Here is a 24,141-nt window from a genome sequence, read left to right as displayed (position 1 = left end):
TCATGCTGATTGACATTTTTCTAGGAAACAGAAAGAAGCTTACTGAGATTTTTTTTTCAGTCACATAGTTTTTTTGGAAGGTATTTTCCTTTCCCTGTGGAGAACTCAATAGCATTTGTGAGGAGAAAATATGATTCATGAATAAACCAGTAATTTGGCAAAGCAAATAAGTCCCATTAGTTTTTAAAGCCTGAAATTTTAGTCTTATAGTGCAATAAGGGTTATTAAATCAATATAGAGTTGTCTTCCGACTTGGAATAGACTCATTTGGCACTAACAACATTTTCAGCCACAAATTATGTAACTGTTTTTTTTAATAGGAAAACTCCAAACATTGATTTATATTTTAGTATAAAAGCTCTCTAATGCAATACTTTATTACTTTTCAGGATCATCTACTACTTCTGAAATTATCTCCCTTTTCACTTGTTTTCATATGATTGATTATATTTTTCCTTATTATACTATTGGACATTCATATTTAAAAATCTGAAGAACATTGAACTATATAGAAACTAAAATACAAATCACTCTAAATTTAACAAGTACAGCCAAACTCTGGGAACATTTTGTTATATTTAATACTCTAACTTTGTGATCAAAGTTACAAATTTCACACTTCTCCTAGCTAAAGACAAAAATGTTATTGAGCTTTATGTATTAAAGCATCTTAAGAATTGTGGGCATGTTTTTAATTTTCATAGAATGCATTATATTTTCATAATTACTTTTGTTCACCATAAAATCTTCTTAGTGTCAACACTGAGCCAACATACATTTCTTTAACACCTTTTTTTTTTTTTTCCAACTATTATTTTTGTTTTAGGGAGTACTTGTGCAGGTTACATAGGTGAATTGCATGTCACTGAGGTTTGGTGTTCAAATGATTTTGTTACTCAGGTAGTGAGCATTGTGCCTGATAAAAGTTTTTTGATCCTTACCTTCCTCCCACCTCCCACCTTCAAGTAAGCCCCAGTGTCTTTTGTTCCCCTCTTTGTCCATGTGTACTCAATGTTTAGCTCTCACTTATAAGTGAGAACATGTGGTATTTGGTTTTCTGTGCCTGCATGCATTGCCTCCGGAGAACAGCCTCCAGCTGCATCCATGTTGCTGCAAAGGACATGATTTCATTCTGTTTTGTGGCTGCATAGTATTCCATATAACACCTTTCTTATTTTTATTTTTGCCAAGCACATGATAGGCACTGGTTCTACAGTGAGACATATCTCTCCTAAGTCTGGTGACAAACCAGAATGAAGTGATTTCTAAATGGTATGTTAGATGTTATAGCACAGTGCGGGTAACATGGCAGTGTTGAGAAGCGTACCTAATCCTCATGTAGGTGACAGGAACGTTGCAATTTTTCAAGATTTGTTTTACTAGATGGAGAGTGTCAATGAGAATATTAAATTCACTTACTGGGGTCATGTTCCTGGCCCATTTTGCCAAGGATTTTGTCCCTGATGGTGGCAGAAAGCCATTAATTTAGGGTGGGCCCCAAAGTTTTCCAGAAACAAATATATATCTAGTATTCTCCAATTAGCCTGCCATGTATCTACTTTCTAGAAGTAAATATACACCACTGATAAATATGTTTAAATTCACCAATTTTACTACCCATTTTACTGAGAGTGAGATATTTGTCAATATTTTATTACCAGTGTATTTTCTGCTCTGTGAAGTAAGAATTTCTTTTCTTGACATAAACTTTGTACTTTTAAATATTTGTGAAATAATTGGTGCAGAGTAGAGGCTAGAAATTTTCTTGTGTCACCTAGTATAACCTCCTTGTGTGATACATCTCTAAGATGAATCTGGATTTCTTAAACACACATTGTCTTGTGACTTCTTTCTTTCCATTTTCTAGGGAAGCATTCTACTCCTATTGTTCTCCTGTTACTATGGCTATTGCCACCTCATCTTCTTTTCTCAGGGAGTCAGAAATCCACTGATTTTTTTGGGGGAAAAATTCATACAACTAAGAATTCTTCTCTCAGTATTTGTCAGTTTTCAGACCATCATATTGATACAATAAGTAAAATCTCATTTACTGGAAGTCTCCCCAGATACCTTATTCTTTTCCAATCTGTGTCTAAGACAAAGAATATGGAATGGACTGGAATAGTCTATGGGAAGAATTTGGCATGGGAGTTGAATGGACTAGGTTTCCATACTTTTTGTAAGTGACCCCATTAACCATTTGAGAAGCAAAGAAAGAGTTACGGATAAGAGTCATGAGTAAAAAGGGGGAGTTTCCATTACTTTTCTGGGTCCTTTTGGTCTATTTATTCAGGCTCGCTGGAGTACCACCGACATGCCTGGTTACTTGCATTTGGCAGTAATTCCAGCTAATCTGCCTTCAGCCTGTCCATCTGGTGTTTTGCTTGCTAGGGTAGGGATACAAGGATATGGAGCAGGATGCTTTTCTTGAATTTAATTAGTGCTGCTTCAAAAAAAATCCTTGAGTAAAGTTGAACCTTTTATTCCAGATTGATTCTTCTTAGATTCTTTCAGATTTAATTCCTCTTCTAGATTCAATTTTTCTCCGTTACTATTATCTTGTTATAACCCCTCTCCCATTTGGATTCCTTATGACAATAAATTGGGAAAAGGAAAAGGCAAACACTTCATGGGCTTAGGTTCTCTTCTCAACTCGAATGTAGAAAATAACCTTGGGAAATATCTTTGCATCAAAATAAAAAAATAGCTCTTTTACAATAATTTTAATTTTGGGAATTTCAAGTTTCTTTCAAACATTAGCTCTCAGTGGAACAATGATCTAAAAGTTACTTTAAAAACGTAGGAATGGATCACTGAGACACAAAGGGCTGAAATAAATGTAGCATTAACATAACATTATAATCAATTCAGTGTAGTGGAACATTTCAGCTACTGTATGTCACATGAGTATTTGTTACTTTGTTGGGTTCTGAGATACAAGAATTAAAATAGGCAAACAAACAACAACAAAAATACCAGACAAAGTCTGTCCTCAAGAAGCTTGCATTCCCAAAACTGGAAATTTCATTTTTTAAAAAAAAAGTGTACAAAAGGATCATGAATGTAAATGGAAATATGCAAATGTCCCAGTGCTTGACTGAATAATACAGCCAGGAAGCCTGACTAGATCTCCAACTTTAAGCACTGAGCCTGGCAGAGTGGCTGTCTCTTGACCAGTTTGCCGATAGGAATTATTAGCACTCCCTAGTCACACACTGAGTAATGATGCTGTCGAGGGTAGATTAAGACAGCACCTTTAGATCACAATCGAGGTTTTGTAAAATAGAAGTTCCACTAATAATTGATGGGTCCTATTTTTCCAGGCTAAAAGGCTGTCTCAATTAGAGACCTAGATCTAGTTATTCAATTAGAGACCTAGACTGGATCTAGGTCTCTAATTGAGACAAAAGGTCTATTATTATATAGGTCTCTATTGAGACAAAAGGTCTCTAATAGAGACAAAAGGTCAATTCAAAATGTCGCAGCCTAATATGAAGGAAAAGTTCCAGGGTTTGACTTGCAAGGAGACAGGCATCTCATTTCCTTCATTCCGATTTCCATGAGGAAGAGCCTATCAATAAGGAAAATAGGTTGCCAATTAGGGAACATTCTGGAAAGTAAGATGTAAAAGCTACCTTAATATACCTGTCAGCCATCCAAATGGACCCTTGATAACTGGTTTGAGAATCTCTCCTTGATGCAATTGAATAAAACAATTTTTAAACACTTAAGTTTCAGGGTAACGTAGCTCTCAGTTCAAATCTTACTTCCATTATTTACTAGTTGGACAAATTTGGGCTTACTATACGAATTGCCTAAATTCTATTTTTCCCATCTGTAATAGTTGGAAAATATTAATACCTTCCTTAATGGTTGGTGTACAGATGACATTTTTTTTTTTAATGTAGTGTATTGAAGGATTGTTAGTATGGAATCTGAACTGTAGTTACTTTCAGTAAAAGTCAGTGATGATGATGATAATGAAGATGGTGATGATGACAATGAAGATGGTGATGATGACAATGAAGATGGTGATGATGATAATGCTTTCTGTGAGTTTCAAATTTAATGGGTGCTAATTTATTCTCCAAGGCACATTGCTAGGGACCAATATTCTTCTATGTTCATATTTATTTGTCCTTAAAATATGGGCCCAGGTTAAGCATTCATACTTACTGAAGTGTTACTTTTTGTTTTGATTGTACTAACATTGCTTCTAGATGTTTCTCATGTGTGCTAAAGATAATTGATGCATTCTGACCTATGATTGTTCTGAAAACACAACTGTTTTCAAAGGGCTTCTTTGATCAATTATCGTTCCAAAAATGTTTTGGTCTGCTAAATTTTATAACTTTATCTATTTCAACTAGAATGTTGACCCAATATATTCTGCTTTAATATCAACTTAACTTCAAACAACTGTGTGAATAAAAACATGACAGCTATACCAAACATCATTTTTCATCTTTTTACTACTGTTAGAATTTTTTTGATATAGTAGAAGACATATATCTTTATATAAAATATTTTTTAAAAGATGTATAAAAGCAAGGGTGTGTAGAAAGCATGTTAATTCCTTCATTCATATGCTGTTATTTTGAGTTTCGAAATTGCTGAGAAAATAATACTCCTGTGGACATGATCACTGGTGTAGTTTATGTGTTTTAAGTTATGCTTTGTGGCATTGACTAATGTACCAAAGTCTTTTGTGGAAATGTGATGTATTTGTTTATATGCAGACAATTTCTTCTTTGTTCAGAATAGTGGCCCTTTTCTAAAAGATAGTGTCAATTTCTCTTTTGATAGTCACATCTTAAATTCCACAAAACTGATACAAAACTTTGTAAAATGTGAAAGTTTCAGGTTTGACTTTCAGCTTGATTCTTCTGCTGCCTGTCTTCGCTTGATAGGGTATTCATAAGTAGACTGGTCATTGTTCCAATACAATGACAGAGTAACAAATGTCTGAAAGGAATGATTCCTGAGATTTTCTTCCTACGAATTCCACTCATACAGGACTCTGCTCTTCTGAGCCGATATCCTTACTATTTGTAAAATTTTTGCAATATCTACTTTGAGAAGAATACTTATAAAATTATGGTCTATAGCACTTTCTTTCATTCTTTTATGAAAATGAACCAAGGCCTTTTCCACTCACTACTATCTTGCCTCTGAGACATAAATAATACTTTTAACAAAATTTGAGGAATGGAATAAAGACTTAAATTAAGAAGATATCACATTGATGGGTTTGGTGATGGAATAAGATGAACTACAGTAATTGATTGTAATAAACCTTGAGAAGAGTGTTTTTCTGATAGTGTGATGGAAAGAACATAAGGTGAGTTTTTATAGTCTTATTCTTGGCATTTATTAACTGGTAAAATTGTTTAATTTTCTTATCCACTAGACTGTACCTTTGGGCTTTGGAAAAAAGTCGGACTGTGTCTATTTTGCTCACTGATATCTGAAACTTCTAAGAGAGTGCTTTGTACATAGTGCTCAACAAATGTAGTTCATGTTTCTTCTTTAAAATTAGTCTGCTTATTTCTTTAAAATGAATCTGTTCAATTTCTTCTCTGTTTAGACTCACAAAAATTTTATGAGACTCAAACTGTTCAATATAGGGAAAAATGTAAAGTTCTATACAATTTTAAGGAATATCTTTAGTCCTTAGATATGTGTTTTATATATCTTATAAGGAACTTGAAAAAGCTTCGTTTTGTCATCAGAAGGAAAGACTATTTGAAGGATTTCAATTAATGCTATCTGCTTTAATAGGACTACCAATTTCAGTGGCCTTGGATCTTGAACATGTTCATATTTAATTTTATTCAGCCTGCGTGGTTTTCTTTCCAGAGCTGATGGAGGCTGAGTAAGAATGAAATTATAATGTTGATAATAATTTCCCTTGTTCTTCTTGGCAGGCACAATGAGGCTCTGATGTTCAGGTTATCCTGCTGGCAATATTTTTCAATTAACATTTTATACTCCCCCACAAAAAGCTCAACCTCTCACTGGCACCGAACCCAGCATTTCAGTGAAAAAATGCTTGGAAACAAAGAGGCCTTCCCTTCCATTGATCTCCTTGTTCCCACAGCTTCTGTACTTGGAAGAGTCTTAGTTCTCAAGGGCACCATGAGATTCAAGGTTATTATTCTCTGCTGCATCCTGTGCTTGCTTTATTTATAGAGTTTACTTTCCTGAGTTAGGAAGTTGACAGACATTGCATTGCAAGTCTTGGAAAAATCCATCATGAAGGCATTAGAAATTGACACGTAGGCCCAAGGAACTGTCATTAAGGCATCCTTCATGCAGAAAAGAACTCCATCATGCTGGGCGTGGTGGGTCACGCCTGTAATTTCAGCACTTTGGGAGGCTGAGGCCAGTGGATCATGAGGTCAAGAGATCAAGACTATCCTGGTCAACATGGTGAAACCCCATCTCTACTAAAAATACAAAAATTAGCTGGGTGTGGTGGCAAGGACCTGTAGTCCCAGCTACTCGGGAGGTTGAGGCAGAAGAATCACTTGAACCCAGGAGATGGAGGTTGCAGTGAGCTGAGATCACACCACTGTACTCCAGCCTGGCGACAGAGTGAGACTCCGTCCAAAAAAAAAAGGAAAAGAGCTCCATCATTTGTCCAGCTTTACTGTGTGATTAGAGAATCAGACACAACAGGGGTCAGGATGACTCTTCACAGGGATGAAATTAGAAATGCCTAAATTCTCAAAGCTAGTGTTCAGAGAAAGTCATTGTTGTGAGTTATTTCTTCTTATTCAAATGAACAGTGCTGCTGGAGACAAAGGAGTTTTGTCACATGCAATTAGCATTTAGACTTAGATCCTGCTTGAGATTCTTTCACACCAAGATTTAAGTAACAAAATGCTATTTTGTTCGAAAAATCACCGGTTCGTATATTTTCCCCCCACTGACTTTATTAGACAATACAAAAAGACTTATCAATAGGGAACCAAATGAGTTGCCATTACCTGTCTTAGAATTCTCTTCACATCATCATGTCCCTGACAAGATGGTTTTGAAATGACCCAGTGCATGTAGAAGGAGTTGATGGGAATGAAGAGAAGAATGGAAAGAAACAGTGATACTCATGCAAAGCCTAGCTTCTCCTCTGCAGAACTTAGGAGTCTAGAAAGATAAACTGTAATCAGAAATATTATAATGGATAATATATCTGACCTAGGTAAAGGCAAAAGGCAAAAGCCCTGGGTGAGTGTTGATAGCTTGCAAACTGATGGTGTGAATCCAGTATGAGGGAAGATAATTAGGAGCAAATAAAACTCTTCAGTATTTATTTATTTATTCATTTATTTTTGAGACGACGTCTCACTCTGTCACCCAGATTGGAGTGCAGTAGCACCATCTTGGCTTACTGCAACCTTCACCTCTCATATTCAAGCTATTCTCCTAGCTCAGCCTCCCGAGTAGCTGGGATTACAGGCACAAGCCATGTCGCCCGGCTCATTTTTGTATTTTTAGTAGAGACGAGGTTTCACCATGTTGGCTAGGTGGGTCTCGAACTCCTGACCTCAAGTGATCTGCCCACCGCAGCCTCCCAAAGTGCTGGGATTACAGGCATGAGCCACCGCGCCCAGCCAAGCTTTACAGAACACTTTAGAGTTTACCACATATTTTCCCATATTTTTATTATCAAAAGCTTATCTATTTGGACCTAAAACCCATGTGAGGTTGAATATGGCTATTTTTCCTTTATTAAGCGTTAACTAATGAGATTGAAATAGGTTAGGTGTCTAGTGTAGTCACTAGTAAGGGGCAGAAACCTAAACATGTCTGCTTTTCAAGTTTTTTTTTATTTAGATTTTTGTGGGTACCTAGCAGGTGTTAGTTGTGTGATTTATCAAGTATATGAGATGTTTTGCTACAGGCATGCAATGCATAGTAATCGCATCGCAGAGAATGGGGTATGCATCCCCTCAAGCATTTATCTAAACATGTCTTCCATTACATGTTTACTACTCTGTCTACTCCACTATGCCTACTCTGAAGAGAGGTGATTGGTCAAATTTAGATAAATTTTCAAAAAATCCTGAGCTTTCACTTTTCTGGAAGGTAATTTAATTTACTACTTGTTCTATAAATAACCCCTTAAAGTTCAGAGAAGTAAAATATATAGACAGATTAGTTAAATATTTTTCACAAACAGGACTCAGTTTTCTCATCCATAAAATGGATAGGTTGAACCAGACCTGTCCTTCTTGATCTTGGCTGCATGATAGAGTCACCAGGGGAACTTTTATACTTACTTATGCCCAGGAGCTGCCCCTGGAGATTCTGATTCAATTAACCTTAGGTGGGTTTCCTTTTTTTTTTTTTAAGCTTTCCAGGTAATTCTAAGGTACCACCAGGATTCAGAGTCACTGGACTAGATGATCTGAAAGTACTCTTCTTCTACATGTCTCAGCATATTGTAGGGATTTATATAATGGCTCTGATGTTCCATGAATTAATTGGAAGGAGACTCAGTTATTATTCATTTTATCCTGTCTGGGTTCCTTGCTAGAATTTAGATCCAATTCTCACTTATGAGAGTCTGGGAATTATAAAATTTTGCAGGGGACTCTATGTCATCCAGTTTAAACTCTCCTTTAACTTACCCAGTTTAAACTCTCCTTTAACTTAACTCTTCTTGCAAACTTTTTCCTGATGGTCATCTGGCTAATCTAAAGAATTCCTGTACATGTGAGAAGGTTTCCTCTGAGCATGGCAGATCAAAGGAGCAGTCACTTAGATATGGGGACAAAGTTAAAGACGTAGAGTCAGGCAGGGAGGAGATTTCAATTGAGTCTTAAGGAAATCATTGAACAAAACTGTAGACAAGAAGCAAAGAGATTACAAACATCCTTAGAATACCTTGGCCTACCCTAGTACTCCTTTTTACCCAGCTAGACAGTCTGAGTTCCAAAGAATAAGTAATAGCATTTTCCAAAGCAACTTTTGAGAGCTGTAGAAAACATTTTTAAAATGAGCAACATATAAGTCAGACAGAAAAGAAAAAAGATCCAAGCAATGAGCTTTTACGTTTGAAATGGCATAAAGAGAGTTTGAAGCTGCCACTCACTATCTGGTCACATGCAGTGGGTGCAGGGCGGCGGGTGTGCAGGCATAGGTGTCTTGGAGGGCAGATTTTATATTTGCCAAGAAGTTGATATGAATTTGCAGATGACAGTTTCCATTTTTCCTGAAAACTTCCAAAAGATTGAAGACGAAAATACTGTGATGAGCCTAGCAAATTGCACTTATTTAAGATAACCACAAAGCATATCCAATAGAGAGAAATTCTTCAGAAATGTTATTTTCTAAGCACTTACTCCTTAATCACTGGCTAAGGGTGGTAATGAACCTTGCTGATTGTCTGAGCAAAATAAATAGTTGAGGGTTAGAGATGGGGGCCTGGGGTGAAATAGAGATAATTTTGTGTGATGATTATTATAGCACAACTTCAACCTCAGTTCCGGAAGAGCAATGTGCTCTGTCATAGCAATCTATGGCAACTGTTGTGGTTTGTGCTAACTTCATATTTGTGTTGCTATTTTCTGATGTTGAGAAATACTGTGAGTTGGCCTAGGGTTTTTGTTAATTTTTAATTTTTGTGGGTTTATACATACCCCATAAATACATACACCTACAAAGTACTAGGTTATTTTAACAAAATGTTTTGCCTTCATGTAGTAAACAATATGTAATCAAATTTTCTAAAGAAGATGATATGTTCCTATTTCATGACCACTGCAAGAATAAAATTTTATTTAAGATGTTCTGTATCAGAGTTTGGCAAATGACAGCTTGTGGGCAAAACCCAGCGTACGACTTCTTTCTGTGGTCTTCCAGCTGAGAACAATTTTACATTTTTAAATGGTTGAAAGAAATCAAAAGAAAAATAATGTTTTGAGGCGTGTGAAAATTATATGGAAATTCAAATGTCAGTGTCCATATCAAGTTTTATTGAAATGCAGTCATATCCATTTGTCTATGTGTTGTCTATGGCTTCCTCTAGGCTGCAATAGGAGAACTAAATAGTTATGATAGAGATTATCTGATTGTAAAAACCTGAAATATTTACTTTCTATTTTATTTTATTTTATTTTATTTTACTTCAAGTTCCAAGATACATGTGCAGAACGTGCAGGTTTCTTACACAGGTATACGTGTGCCATGGTGGTTTGCTTCACCTATCAATCCGTCATCTAGGTTTTAAGGCCCTCATGCATTAGCTATTTGTCCTAATGCTCCTTGTTCCCTTGCCCCCCAACCCCTGACAGGCCCCAGTGTGTGTTATTCTTCTCCCTGTGTCCATGTGTTCTCATTGTTCAGCTCCCACTTATGAGTGACAACAGGCAGTGTTTGGTTGTTTGTTCCTGCGTTAGCTTGCTGAGGATGATGGCTTCCAGTTTCATCCATGTCCCTGCAAAAGACATGATCTTATTCTTTTTTATGACTGTATAGTATTCCATGGTATATATGTAACACATTTTCTTTATCCAATCTATCATTGATGGGCATTTGAGTTGGTTCCATGTCTTAGATGTTGTAAATAGTGCTACAATAAACATACGTGTGCATGAGTCTTTATAGTAGAATGATTTATATTCCTTCGGGTATATACCCAGTAATGAATTGCTGGGTCAAATGATATTTCTGGTTCTATATCCTTGAGGAATTGCCACATTGTCTTCCACAATGGTTGAACTAATTTGCATTCCCACCAACAGTGTAAAAGCACTCCTCTTTCTCCACAGCTTCATCAGCATCTATTGTTTCTTGACGTTTTAATAATCGCCATTCTGACTGGCGTGAGATGGTCTCTCATTGTAGTTTTGATTTGTATTTCTCTAATGATCAGTGATGTTGAGCTTTTTCTCATATGTTTGTTGGCTGCATAAATGCTTTGTAACTCTTATAGGAAAGACTGAGCAAAGTCATCACTCTTCATGCAATGAATGGATCTTATGTGCATCTTAGTAAAATGAGATGACAGTCTCACCTCAGAATTATTTAGACCCAAATTTCACTTTGGCTAATAAAACTACTTTGGTGTAAAATAGGATTTTATTTTCCAGATGGAATGTCTAGTTTACTTGTGCGTTTTCACCATTCTCGGTTTGGAGGGAGCAGGCTAATTCACAGTCCTAGAGTCATTCAGTTGTAGGAAGAGCCCTTTTTAGTTGTTTATCAAAAATTAGAGTAAGGATTTTGTGGCTTAAAATTTTTTTCCAAAATTTGCTAATTGTAAATCTCAAGTAATTGTTGTGATCTTATAGCTATAGCGTGGTTATTACTTATTAAGTAAAAGTTTCCTTTCCATGTTTTAGAGCTTTACTGAAAATAAAAGCCTAAGACTTCAGACAGATGAAATCCTACATTGTAAGGATAATTTTGACATTCACATACTTATATTACATAATCATAATTTTACTTAAATTTCTATTTTAGAAATATACAGGAATCAATTTAGTTTTGAAAATGTTATTTCAATATGCAAAAAACATGCTAATATATATTTTAATTTTAAAATTATTTGTATTTTTTGTGGCTATGTAGTAGGTGTATATATTTACGGGGTACATGGAATGTTTTGATACATGCAGACAATGTGAAATAAACATTCATGAGGAATGAGGTATCCACCCCCTCAAGCAGTTATCCTTTGAGTGACAAACAATCCAATTACATTCTTTATGTTATTTTACAATGTGCAATTAGCTTATTATTGATTATAGTTACTCTTTTGTGCTTTCAGATAGTAGGTCTTATTTATTCTTTCTAATATTTTTGTACCCATTAGCCATCCTCACCTCCTCCCACCCCCTATCAGTCCCTACTACCCTTTCCAGCCTCTGGTCACCATCCTTCTACTCTCTAAGTTTATGAATTCAATTGATTTGATTTTTAGATAACACAAATAAGTAGGAACACACAAAGTTTGTCTTTCTGTGCCTGGCGTATTTCACTTAACAGCATAATCTCCAGTTTCATCATGTTGTTGCAAATGAGTGGATCTCATTCTTTTTAATGGCTGAATAGTATACCATTGTGTTTATGTAGCACATTTTCTTTATGCATTAATCTATTGATGAACACTTAGGTTGCTTCCAAATCTTAGCTATTGTAAACAATGCTGCTGCAACAAACATAGAAGTGCAGATATCTCTTTGATACACTAATTTCCTTTGTTTTGAGTATATACATACAACCTACCAAAATTGAACCAGGAAGAAAACCAAAAGCTGAACAGATCAATAATAAGTACTGAGATCTAAGCCATAATAAAAAGTCTTCCAGTAAAGAAAAGCCCAGGACATGATGGCTACACTGCTGAATTCTACCAAACATTTGAAGAAGAACTAATACCATTCTTATTCAAACTATTCTAAGGAATAGAGGAGGAAGGAATACTTCCAAACTCATTCTGTGAGGTCAATATTACCCTGATGCCAAAACCAAAGACATATCAAAGAAAGAAAAATACAGGCTAATATCTCTGATGAATAGTAATGCAAAAATCTTCAACATAATACTAGCAAACAGAATTCAATAATACATTAGAAAAATCACTCCTCGTAGCCAAGTGGGATTTATCCCTGGGATGCAAGGATGGTTCAAAATATGCAAATCAATCAATGTGCTATGTATATTTTTAATTCGTGTGATGTGGTTAGGTATCTGGTGACTGATGAGTGAGTTATACGGGAATCCATTTTGTTTTCAAATGATTCTACCTGATTATAACAAAACATACAACTTGTCATCATGTCATGAATTTGTTACCATATTTAATATGGAACATAGCTTCCTGATTTTCTTCTTTACTAATGTTTTAAAAATATCTCCTTGAGGAACAATTTATATACATTTGATTCTCATTATTTGAGGATTCTGTATTTGAAAATTGGCCTGTTCACTAAAATCTATTAATATTTACCCTCAAAATAAAACTTGACTTTTGCAGTCATTTGAGGACCTAGGTGGACATGTGTAGAGCAGCAAAAAATTTGAGTTGCTCTCTGTGCAAGTTCCCAGGTAAGGCCAAACAAGGCAATGCTCTGCTGTCTTATTTCAGCTTGTACTACAACCAAGTGTCCTTTTCACAATCTATTTAATGCCACATTTTTCACATTTCTGTGTTTTTTTGTTGTTGGTGATGGTGGCAGCTTCACTGTTTAAAATGGTCTCAAACATAGTGTGGAAGTTCTACTTAGTGTCCCTAAGCCAAGAAGACTGTGGTGTAGCTTATGAGGAAAGTACTTGTGTTAAAGAAGCTTTGTTCAGGCATGATTTATAGTGCTGCTGACCATGAGTTCAACGTTAGTGAATCAGCTATGTATCATATAAAGCGTCTTTAGACAGAAACACACATAAAACAAGGTTATGTATGCATTAGCTGATGAAAATTTTGTAATCAGAGGCTCACAGGAACCTAGCTCTATATATCCGCTAGAAGCAAAGCTTCAGTATTCACAAATTCTGTAGTCATAATGACTTTATGGAACATAACTATCATGAACAATGAGGATTGACTATATTAACTTTTTATTTTTTTACTTCTTCAAATTTTACTTTCTGCATTTTTATTATAAGAGTAACCATATATTCCCTTTTTAAAGTTTGCAAACTCAGGAATAAGCATATATAGACATGCATGTGTTTGTATATGAATTTATGATTTGCTAATATGTATCTATGGTACAGATCACTTTTCATGACTCAAGTGATAAAAGCTAAATATGCATGAACAAAGTGAATTGAGAAAATTATTTAAATTAGATTTTATACTTAATTTGAGGTACATCTGAATTGCTAAATGCTTAGAATTGTACAGTATTTTGAAGATATACAGTTGTGTTGGTCAACTTTGAATGTTGGATTTCTTACCTAAATATAGAGAGATAGATGTAGTTCAAGTCTTTAAATTTTATCAAGTGACATTTTATAAGGCCATGAGAAAATGCATAATTTTTTTAAACAATGGTTGCATGTATTTTGGGTTATATTGCAGGGAAATTTGTTGTAGGAGTACTTTGGAGAGGCTCTAAGAAAGGATAGATTTAAGCTGATACTTGAAGAACAAGAAACATTTTGATAGGAAAAGAATGAGAGATATGTTATGGGTAAACAGAGAGAAAGAAAAATAAAGAAAACAGTATAAAAGAGATAAATATGAAGCATATTGGAAGATAGTGAAGGGATCAGGTTGGCCTAATTTACTTAAACATTAATTTAAATCACACTAATAGTTTTTAGTGAATATGAGCGGTTAATATTTGAATCACTTAGGACACCTACTGAAACTGAATGTGTTCCCCTCAAATTCATATGTTGAAAACTATTCCCCAGTGTGATAGTATTTGGAGGTGGGGCCTTTGGGAGGTGATTAAGTCATGAGAGCAAAGCCATTATGAATGCAATTAATGCCCTTATGAAAGAGGTCCTGGAGAGCTCCGTTGCCTCTTTGCCTTGTGAAGACATGGGGAGAAGATAGCTGTCTATGCAAGAGGGCCCTCAGCAAATGCAGAATCTGCTTGTGCTTTCAACATGAACTTCTCAAGCCTCCAGCACTGTAAGAGTAAATTTCTGTAGTTTGTAAGCCACCCAGGCTATGGTACTTTGTTATTTATTTATTTATTTATTTATTTATTTATTTTTTTTAATTTTTTAATTTTTTTATTTTTTATTTATTTATTTATTTTTTTGAGACGGAGTCTCGCTCTGCCACCCAGGCTGGAGTGCAGTGGCCGGATCTCAGCTCACTGCAAGCTCCGCCTCCCGGGTTCACGCCATTCTCCTGCCTCAGCCTCCCGAGTAGTTGGGACTACAGGCGCCCGCCACCGCGCCCGGCTAGTTTTTTGTATTTTTTAGTAGAGACGGGGTTTCACCGTGTTAGCCAGGATGGTCTCGATCTCCTGACCTCGTGATCCGCCCGTCTCGGCCTCCCAAAGTGCTGGGATTACAGGGTTGAGCCACCGCGCCCGGCCGGTACTTTGTTATAGCAGCCTGAATACACAAAGACACCTACTTATATACAGTGCATAAGCTAACATATTATTTTAAACAAGCAAAAACCAAACAAACAAAAATTGTACTTAACAACATTTTGGTTGGACAGAAACTTATATCCAGAACAGAATGATCTCTCTCTCGTTTAAACCCATCGCACAGTTCATCTTATGGGAAAGCCTTATCCATTGATTTACGAAGGTTCACTTGATTAGATTTGGTGGAACCTCTGCATCAGACTTGGAATACAACATCCAGGATATGACTAATATCTGAAGGCAGATATTAAAACAATCTCCTATATAGAGAATGAGAGAGAGAGAGAGTGTGAGAAAGAATTTTGCCCACGCCCCACCTTTGCCAATCACGCTCTTAGGCGTTACGCATTCCTAACCCTTAAGGAGGCAGCACATACTCTGACTCACTGTTTTTCATTCCTTGTCTTTCCCCATCTCTCACCCAGGCCCTTGGGTGCCTGGTGTGCTTCAGCTCACTTTTGAAGATTGAAATTTTCTTGAGCTCAATTAATCACAAGATACTCTTAATGTTACTATATAACATAAAATTAATGGAAAAGGGAGTGGTAGGTTTTTTGTTTGTTTCTTTATACCCTTTCATCAGCTAATGCATATATAACCTTTTTTATGTGTGTTTCTGTCTAAAGACGCTTTATATGATACATAGCTGATTCACTAACGTTGAACTCATGGTCAGCAGCACTGTAAATCATGCCTGAACAAAGCTTCTCTAACACAAGTACTTTGGGTGCACAAAACAGCAGGACCTTTTGCTTGGGGCTCCCTGTGCAGTGAGAAGATGACTTCCCCTCTCCTTCCTGCATTTCTGCTCAAACATGTTATGCTCACCTGGTGGCTTCTGTGGGGTGGGAGTGGGAGGAATGAAACATTGTGGGGTTCCACCTTTTCCCATTTAACCACTTGCCTGTACTCTCGAAGCATGTGAATAAAGGCTTGACTGTAACTTTCTGTTTCGCTTATTGTCCTAATCATAAACACCACACCTGGCAGTTCAGTGCGCACTCGCTCTTTCTCCCTTTGACAGAACCTATTTGAGCTTATATAGAATCCAAAGGGCTGTGGTATTCGGAATGGCGACCATGACTGTTCAGTTTTGTGTATGATTACTCTTTTCCTCGAGACTGTATCGCTGGGAAAAACATGCGCTTAATAGTGACTGAAGTTGCCATAGGACATTTTAGTACCAGAAAGGGTTTAAGATTTTTTTAGTCCGATTCGCACATTTTTACAGATACGGAGAGTGGGGCACACAGTGCTTTGAAGTCAAGCCACAACTGACACGTGGGGTCCTGAGCCAGAGCAAGGTTTCTTCCTTGCTGTTCTTCCTTTCTAAATTTATATCTGAAAAGTGGATGGGAAAGAAAAAAAGTTACCTGAGACAAGAAAGGATGGATAAAGAAAGGAGTTGCTTGGCAAGCTCAGTATATGATGCTTCTTGTATATGACATTTCTTGCATTTGATGCTTCAGCTCACTTTTGAAGACTGAAATTTTCTTGAGCTCAATTAATCACAAGATACTCTTAATGTTACTATATAACATAAAATTAATGGAAAAGGGAGTGGTAGGTTTTTTTGTTTGTTTGTTTCTTTAAACCCTCAGATAGTTCGCCAGAAGGCACAGGAAGCTTTATTTCCTTTACATGGCGCAGACAATTCTGCTCCTATCACCCTGAGCTCAAGAAGAAGTAAACGGAGCACTGGACATGACTGGTGCCCACTCTCTCTCCATTCAGCCAAACTTACCCAAAAAAGCCTTTCCTAAATCCCAAGGCAGGAACACAAATGGAAGGCAAAGCTTAGCTTCTGAACTCTCTTGGTAGTTCTGACTGGGGCTGCCTATTAGAATTTTTCTTATGAGTTTTTGATAGTTAAGAAAAAACCTTTATTGATAGGTCTCTAAGGGCTCTATTGATTAACCACATTTTACTGTGCTAACATATAGTCACCAATTATAAAAGAACAGGAAGGATATTCAGCAGAGTGTGAGATATGACCTTGTGTGAAGGTGAACCATTTTGAAAAGTGGTTGCTTGGCAAGGAGTGGGAAACCTGAAGAGTAAACCAGGGAAGAGGAAAACAAGGCATGTGTTTGAGACGGTCACAACGTGGGCAGGGCCTTCTGACATGCCTTGTAGTTGGCACCTCAGAATTGTACAACTGAGGAGAGAGGGGAGCAAGGGCAGTATTTGTCCACAGGCTTCCATTTCCTGGTCAAGAGAACTTCCCTGAACTTCCAAATAGTGCCTTTGTGAGTGCCAGGCTGATTCCTACGGAGGCCAATTACTCCAATAGAAAAGCCCTAGGGCGGAAAGTAAGGGATTTTGATGCAGCCAAGATGAAGTGTTACTCAGTTATGTTTGGGCAAAACTGACTGTCATATCAGCGGCTGAGGTGGAAGGCAAGGTGAAGGACATGACATGGCCACGAGAAGGCTATGAAACAACACGAAAGCCATTGCTTTCAAATTTTGCCTGGTGGAGCGCTAGAAATTCTGTGGTGGTCCCTTGGGGACAGCACTGGTGGGTGGTATGGGGATGCAAGGTGAGCAGCGCTCTTGGCCCCAACATGTGGTTACATCTGGACAGTTGTTCTGTGATCTGTTTTATATATTGGGTCCCAAGTTCTTGAAATGAGTGTCTATGTCTAAAAACAAGTTTGGAGACTGCTGTCACAGACAATTATTTCAGTTAGATAAACATTAAACTTAGTGAGGATTAAAGACATGAAATTCTTGTATTTTAAAATGACATGCACCATTTAGTCTTGGTACTTACCCCAGTACTTTTTTTTTAATTTTAATTTTTTTGTTTGAGTCAGAGTCCCACTGTGTCGCCCAAGCTGGAGTGCAGTGGTGCGATCTCGGCTCACTGCAGCCTCTGCCTCCGGGTACAAGCAATTCTTGTGCCTCAGCCTCCAGAGTAGTTGGGATTACAGGCATGTGCCATCAGGTCCAACTAATTTTTGTGTTTTTAGTAGACACAGCATTTCACCATGTTGCCCAGGCTGGTCTCAAACTCCTGACCTCAGGTGATCCACCTGCCTCCACCTCTCAAAGTACTGGCATTTATAAGAGCCACAGTGCCTGACCACCACGAGTACATTTTAAAATCTCATATGGTTGTATGTTATTTATCAAAATGAGCTTATTTTTTCTTGCTGCTGAGCTTAAAATATCTGTTTCAACTACTGCTTTAAACAGAATCCTAGGAGAAATAATATTTCAACTTTTATATGTAAGGGATCCTATTAGATGTTCAAAATCTCAAAATAAATATTGCCAGCATTTATTATTCGAATGCATACAGACACCAATTAATTACTTTTATTTTCTTCTTAGCAGTAGAGAAATTGTGCTCTATTTAAATTTATTAACCAGTATTTTTTTTTGCAGCAGTAGCTGAGTTTTTTATACCTAAATATTAATTAAAACAATTAGATTAGAAAAATGCTTGCAAATAAATTTTTATGAATAATTTTTAACACATGTTTTAAAAATAAGATCAGTTAAAAGTACTCAGAAGAGTTAATGGCCACAATGTTTGTTTGTTTTCTTTTATGTTTGTTGGTTTTATTTGACATCTATTTTCTAGCACTGGCCTACTGGAACTATAACAACTTGGGGTAACTGGGAAATTATGTATTTAAGCTTAAACATATGATATGATACCAATTATAAAAAGTTACAAAAACATACAAAAACATTTACTATGTGTTTGTGTTTCCATATATTTACTATATATATGTGTTTCCATATGTAGTAAATGTTTAAAAACATGCATGTGAATACTCACCACTAAATTTATGGTAGTGGTAGTCTCAGTGAAAGGAGGGTAATGCGAGCACAGAAGAGACTTCAACTGTTTCAGTCTATCTGTCTCTCTGTCTATCTATCTATCTATCTATCCATCCATCCATCCTTTAACAGAAGAATTGTTCTGTAATTCTATATTTTTTTTATCTTTGGAGATGTTTCAAGAAATATCAGATAGGTCATTCTTTCAAGAAAGAAAACAGAGAGAGAAGAATGTAGGAAACTCATTGATTGGTAATGCCATGCAAATGACAAAAGACACAGCTTACAACCAAGGAAAGTAAAAGCAATTTAGTGTGTTTAGGAGACACAGAAGAAGAGTTGTTCTCCTCTGAATTAGTATCTATAGGGAAAATAGCACTTAAAATTCAAATTGTAATAGGTACCAGGAGCTCCCCCTTACTAAGTGAAAGGCATGCAATTAAGTTAGTATTTTTTAATGTAAGCCATTAAATTGAGAACTGAATTTTACTTAGTGTTTTCCACTTAAAATCTATCCTCTAATTAGGATATTTTATGGGTTTTAAAAAAGGGAATTTTATTAGTATTTGAGCTTTCTAAATAAACTATTATCTTTTTATTTTATGAAAATTACTAATGATCATATTTAGTGACATATGCTTTCAAATTGATTCAAATATATATGTATGTGTGTGTGAATTTATATATATACACACACACACATATATATATATCCTTATATTAGATAAAACATTATTGTTCACTAATTTCTACCTACCTAAATCTGGATTAAGTTTAAAAGTTTATACTTCTGTTCCAATCAAGTATAACTGATCATCTTTAAATTTAAACCTGAATCAAATATTTGGTATATAGAACAAGTATAAGCTCACAGGACTTTTCTAAAATCAGAAATACTTCTTAGGAAGGAGAAATGACAATAACATCTTGCACGTATTTAAATGCTCTTCTCTGATAATTAGTTATATTGGGAATTTATCTAACCACATTAAGAAATAGTCTTACAAATGAGGGTACTATTACTTGGCACTCTTCATTGGAAATTTACTGTAAGGATGGTTTACACAGCCCACAGAGATTCCAAAGTTTCTAGCCCTCCACTTTTCAACAGTGTCTGTACATACCACGTTCATAGCTATATGAACAAACCTTGGAAAAAGAATCTGCCAACATAAACACATCAGGGATTATATTAGTTTTTGCAGTTATGGGTAATCCTATAGTTTGGTTCAGTTATTAAATATTTTTAAAAAGTGAAACATCTCTGGTTGCTGTTACTCTTCGTTTTGATTTTTTTTCTTTACAGTTCTTGACAATGAAACACTATCATCCCATTTTAAGTGGTTGCTACTTTTTGTAATATTTTCATCATATTTTCTAAAATCTTTGTGGTAATTTTCATAAAGTTATTCTGCAAGCATTAGTTTTCTTTAAAACCAAAAAAAGCTTTCAGGTGATGGTTACTGATAACATTTTTATGACTTAACATTTGGATGTAAAACCTTTAGAACATATTACAGTTTCTTCTTTCCTCCCTTGTATTCCTTAGAGCAGCCCTATTTAAGAATCTCATTTAAGTTATACTACTTAATAATGTTGTTGATGAAGGGATGATGATGATGGTGGTACAAACAGAGCCAAAGAGTTAATCACAGCATCTGCGTTAGCAGTTATTTTTGTTGTTGTTGTTGCCATAGTCATCTGAGCCTCATGATTCACTCAATGGACTAAAACATCTTAATAAATATTACCTTAATATAATCAGAAAACTGCAGCTACTTGATCATTCAATAGTATTTGTTGAATTTGAAATAGAGAAGGAAGTGAGCACTTCTCCTCAATGCTTAATAGATGCAACATTATATCCAGCCTATTAGCAAGGACAATACATCCCTGAACTGATCATTTTGTAGTTTAAACACTGCAGCCTGGAGACAGTCAGTTAAATATTCTCGGCTAAATAGATATACTTGGTTCAATCCCCAGATGCCTTCCCTGTCACTTCATCTGTCACTAACTTGCCCATTTTTCTGTTTCACAGTCACATTCCAAGAGGGTTACCTAACCCTGCAATTAAAACCCACCCTGCCACAGGTGGGTGTTTGGGATGACCTTTCAAATAGTACTGCATTTTGTAAGAACTTTCAGTACCAAGGATAAAGCATAATATCATGTTCTCAGTAAGATGCACTGTCACCATGTTTCTCCAAGTCAACAAGAGGCCAGAGGTAATGCCTTTAAAACCAACTCACCCAACCAACAACATCTACACTGGAATAATAAAACCAATCTGCTTATTTCACAGCCAGTTGCCACTCTATTGGCCCTCTCTGTATTGCAAAGCATAAACTGAAGTGTAGAAAAATGAGGAAGGAAAATACCAAGAAGCAATAAAAAGGAATAAAATATTATGTTTCAGATGGCAGGATTCCTAGATGCTTTGGTAATTTTTGTTTCATGCTTTTTTTCCTTCAGGATTTCATACAGAATTTGGGGATAATTTGTTATTCCCAAGTTATTATTGCTGTATCAACCCACTCTGTCAACCTAATAGTCAAATTAACTCAAATCATGATTTGCCAACACAATAAACATAAAATTATGTTAGCTAGGAGAGATTCAGTGGCACTGAATTAATGAAATATCTGTTTTTGGAGAAAATCATTTACATTTTCTGTGCCTCAGTTTATTTACTTAGCATAGATAATCTCTAGAGTCCCTTCTAGCTTGATTAGTGTATGATTTTATGAATTTCTTTTAGAAAAAATGAGAAACATATTTTCTCTTCACAAAGTAGGCCTTTAATTATAACTTTTATTGTCATAACTGCAGAATGAAACTTGGCTTTTAATCTTTAATGTGAATCATTGTATTGAATTACTTAAAGTAAATGTTTTTAAAAATAAATTATTCCATTGATCTTCTTACATTTTTCCTTCTGTTGTTAGCCTTCCTCTCAGTAGATGGTGCTCTTTTCTTACAGACGATACTTATCTTATTCCTCATCAAAAGATCAGGGAAATTAGCTTTACTCTTTGAAAATCATTAATTAAAGAAATCAGACAGATGAGTAGAAAGAATTGCTTATAAGCAATTTGCAGCACCTTGGTAATGAAACGATACTGGAGAGAGCAATTGTTAAATGATTTAAGAGCTCCACTGAAACCTGCAATACTTGCTGAATAGGTGAAACAAATATTGTAACTAAATATGAAAACAATGCCTTGTTACCTACATACACATACCCCTGGTTAAAAAAGAAAAAACCCTCGATTTAGGAGCTATTTTAAAGTCTTAAAATATTTATATTATTTAACAAAAACAGATATATGGCATTTCACATTCACATATAGTATTTGAATATATATTTGAATATACACATCAACAGCAACACAATCAATACCAATCTCAATCAATATTGAGAGCTTCCACACTCTGCCAAATATACCTGGAACATCTGGGTAAACAGAAAGTGGACCACAACTCTTTTGAATTAATTTTACTTGATAAGAACACTTTGTTTAGAGCACCCATCAAAACTTCCTGTGTTCTCTACTGTGGAATTATGATGCTTTTGGTCACTCCTAATTAGCTCCAACTTGTGGAGGCATTGAAATACAGCCATGTCCTGCAGTTTTCCTGAACCAACCTACTCATTCCAGATGCAGTTTGTGACTTAGGCGATCTGAAGCTACCAATGGCAAACTGGTCTAGGCAACACAGCTGTCATGTTTGTTATAACAGGAGGAAAACTACCATGGAGAGACGCTAGGGAAACTTCCTCTACCTAGTGTTGCCTCAGGATGAAAGGAAGATATGGGTAAGGGCTGCTATGGTAGGGGAGAAGAAAGGGTGGGGTTGTAGTACAGGGAAGTACTAAACCAGTAGGAGTAGGAAAGTTGCCAAGGTCCATCTCAAAACAACTGAGAAGACTTCTCCCCCCTCCCCCCCCCCCCCACACACCACAGCCCCAACCAAATTTGAGAAAGCTAACTAGAATTTCTCACCCATTATTCACAACTTACTCTTTCCATAGCTCCTGCAGAGGGACTGAGTGTAGGACTCTGCCAAGAGCCCTCTTTGCTCAGTATAAGGAAGAGCTCTAAGTCTACCCTATAACTTCCCCCCCACCCCTAGACCTTTGTAGCTTTAACCAAAGCAACTTCTCTGCTCCTGAAATTTTGGATTACTTCTTTATCAATTGAAAAATTAGAAAAGTAGATTTTCTCACAGAAATAGCAATCACTGTCCGTGGTAGCCTCCAGAGTTCCCCCAGTTTACCTCCCCTCTTTCATCCTCCCGCCCAACAGTGAGCCTTGGGAGTTAGGTGTCTCTTTGGACTCCCTTGAGCCGCTGAACCCTCCGCTCGGAGCCCTGGTGCTTTCCTTACCTGACAATCACATACATGACCAGGAAGTTTCCGAAGAGCCCCACCACGCACACAATGGAGTAGAGGGCCATGATGGTGATGGCCGTGATCATGGAGGGACTGCCGGTCGGAGGGCACAGGCTGTCTCTCCCGCCCAGGTCGGTGCGGTTCAGACCGCATGGGTCGGACAGGTTGCCATCTAAGTGGGACAAGTTGACCCAGGAACCGGGGCTGGGTGCTGGGGAGCAACTTGAGTGCGCCAAGGCATCAGTGCAATTGCTGGCGTTCGTGGGGACAGCGCTGCTGTCCATGGTACTGACGGCCGGCCGGGCACCGCGGTGCGAGGTAGCCAGGAGCACCGGGACTTTTCGGTTCCAAGCGCCTCAGTGGCTTCCTTTCGCCGCTGCCACAGCTCCTGCTATTTCTTACAGAAACCAGTTCTGGCTGACACAGAGAGGAGCGTCAGGCGGAGGGGACCGAGCTGAGCATCTGACATTCTCCTCTGCCTGTAGCCCCCTCCCACCTTAGTAGTTCACAGCGGCTCATCCCCAGCCACGCACCGCTGCGGGAGGGGAGGGAGGGCCATGCGGGATTCGGAGGCTGGAAGGGAGGGAGGAGAGAAAAGGGGTGGATTTTGCGCAAAGCGATCCAAGGAGTCGGTCTCTTCACTGGGCACTCTTCTGTGCAAACACATCTAAGGGAGGGAGATGGAGAGAAGGGTTGGGGAGAGAGATAGAGTTAGTTTTTGGCAGCAGTGAAAAATAAGAAAGGGGGCTAACATCACTCCATTTTCCAGCGCCTTTTTCTCCTTAAAATCTGGCAGGGAATACACTGGCTTGACGAAACCCTAACAACCCTAAAACCCCAATGCTCCTCCATCCCTATTGCCAATTTTGATCATTTGGGA

The 24,141-nt window shown here is 37.0% G+C and overlaps 1 protein-coding gene across 2 annotated transcripts in view; it reads right to left on the bottom strand.

The window, feature by feature from the left end:
• OPRM1 (opioid receptor mu 1) overlaps window positions 1–23,829 on the bottom strand; it is an 89,685-nt gene extending 65,856 nt beyond the window's left edge. For both annotated transcript variants that reach the window (XM_074037306.1, XM_065543609.1), the window contains exon 1: window positions 23,256–23,829. In XM_074037306.1, the coding sequence (XP_073893407.1) occupies window positions 23,256–23,545 (290 nt within the window). In that variant the 5' untranslated portion in view covers window positions 23,546–23,829. The remainder of the gene's footprint in view (window positions 1–23,255) is intronic.
• Window positions 23,830–24,141: the final 312 nt, after the last annotated feature.

The sequence above is a fragment of the Macaca fascicularis genome, chromosome 4, assembly GCF_037993035.2.
Source record: "Macaca fascicularis isolate 582-1 chromosome 4, T2T-MFA8v1.1".
Taxonomy (NCBI): Eukaryota; Metazoa; Chordata; class Mammalia; order Primates; family Cercopithecidae; genus Macaca; species Macaca fascicularis.
The sequence above is the reverse complement of the archived record's forward strand: the minus strand, read 5'-3'. Positions and strand labels throughout refer to the sequence as shown.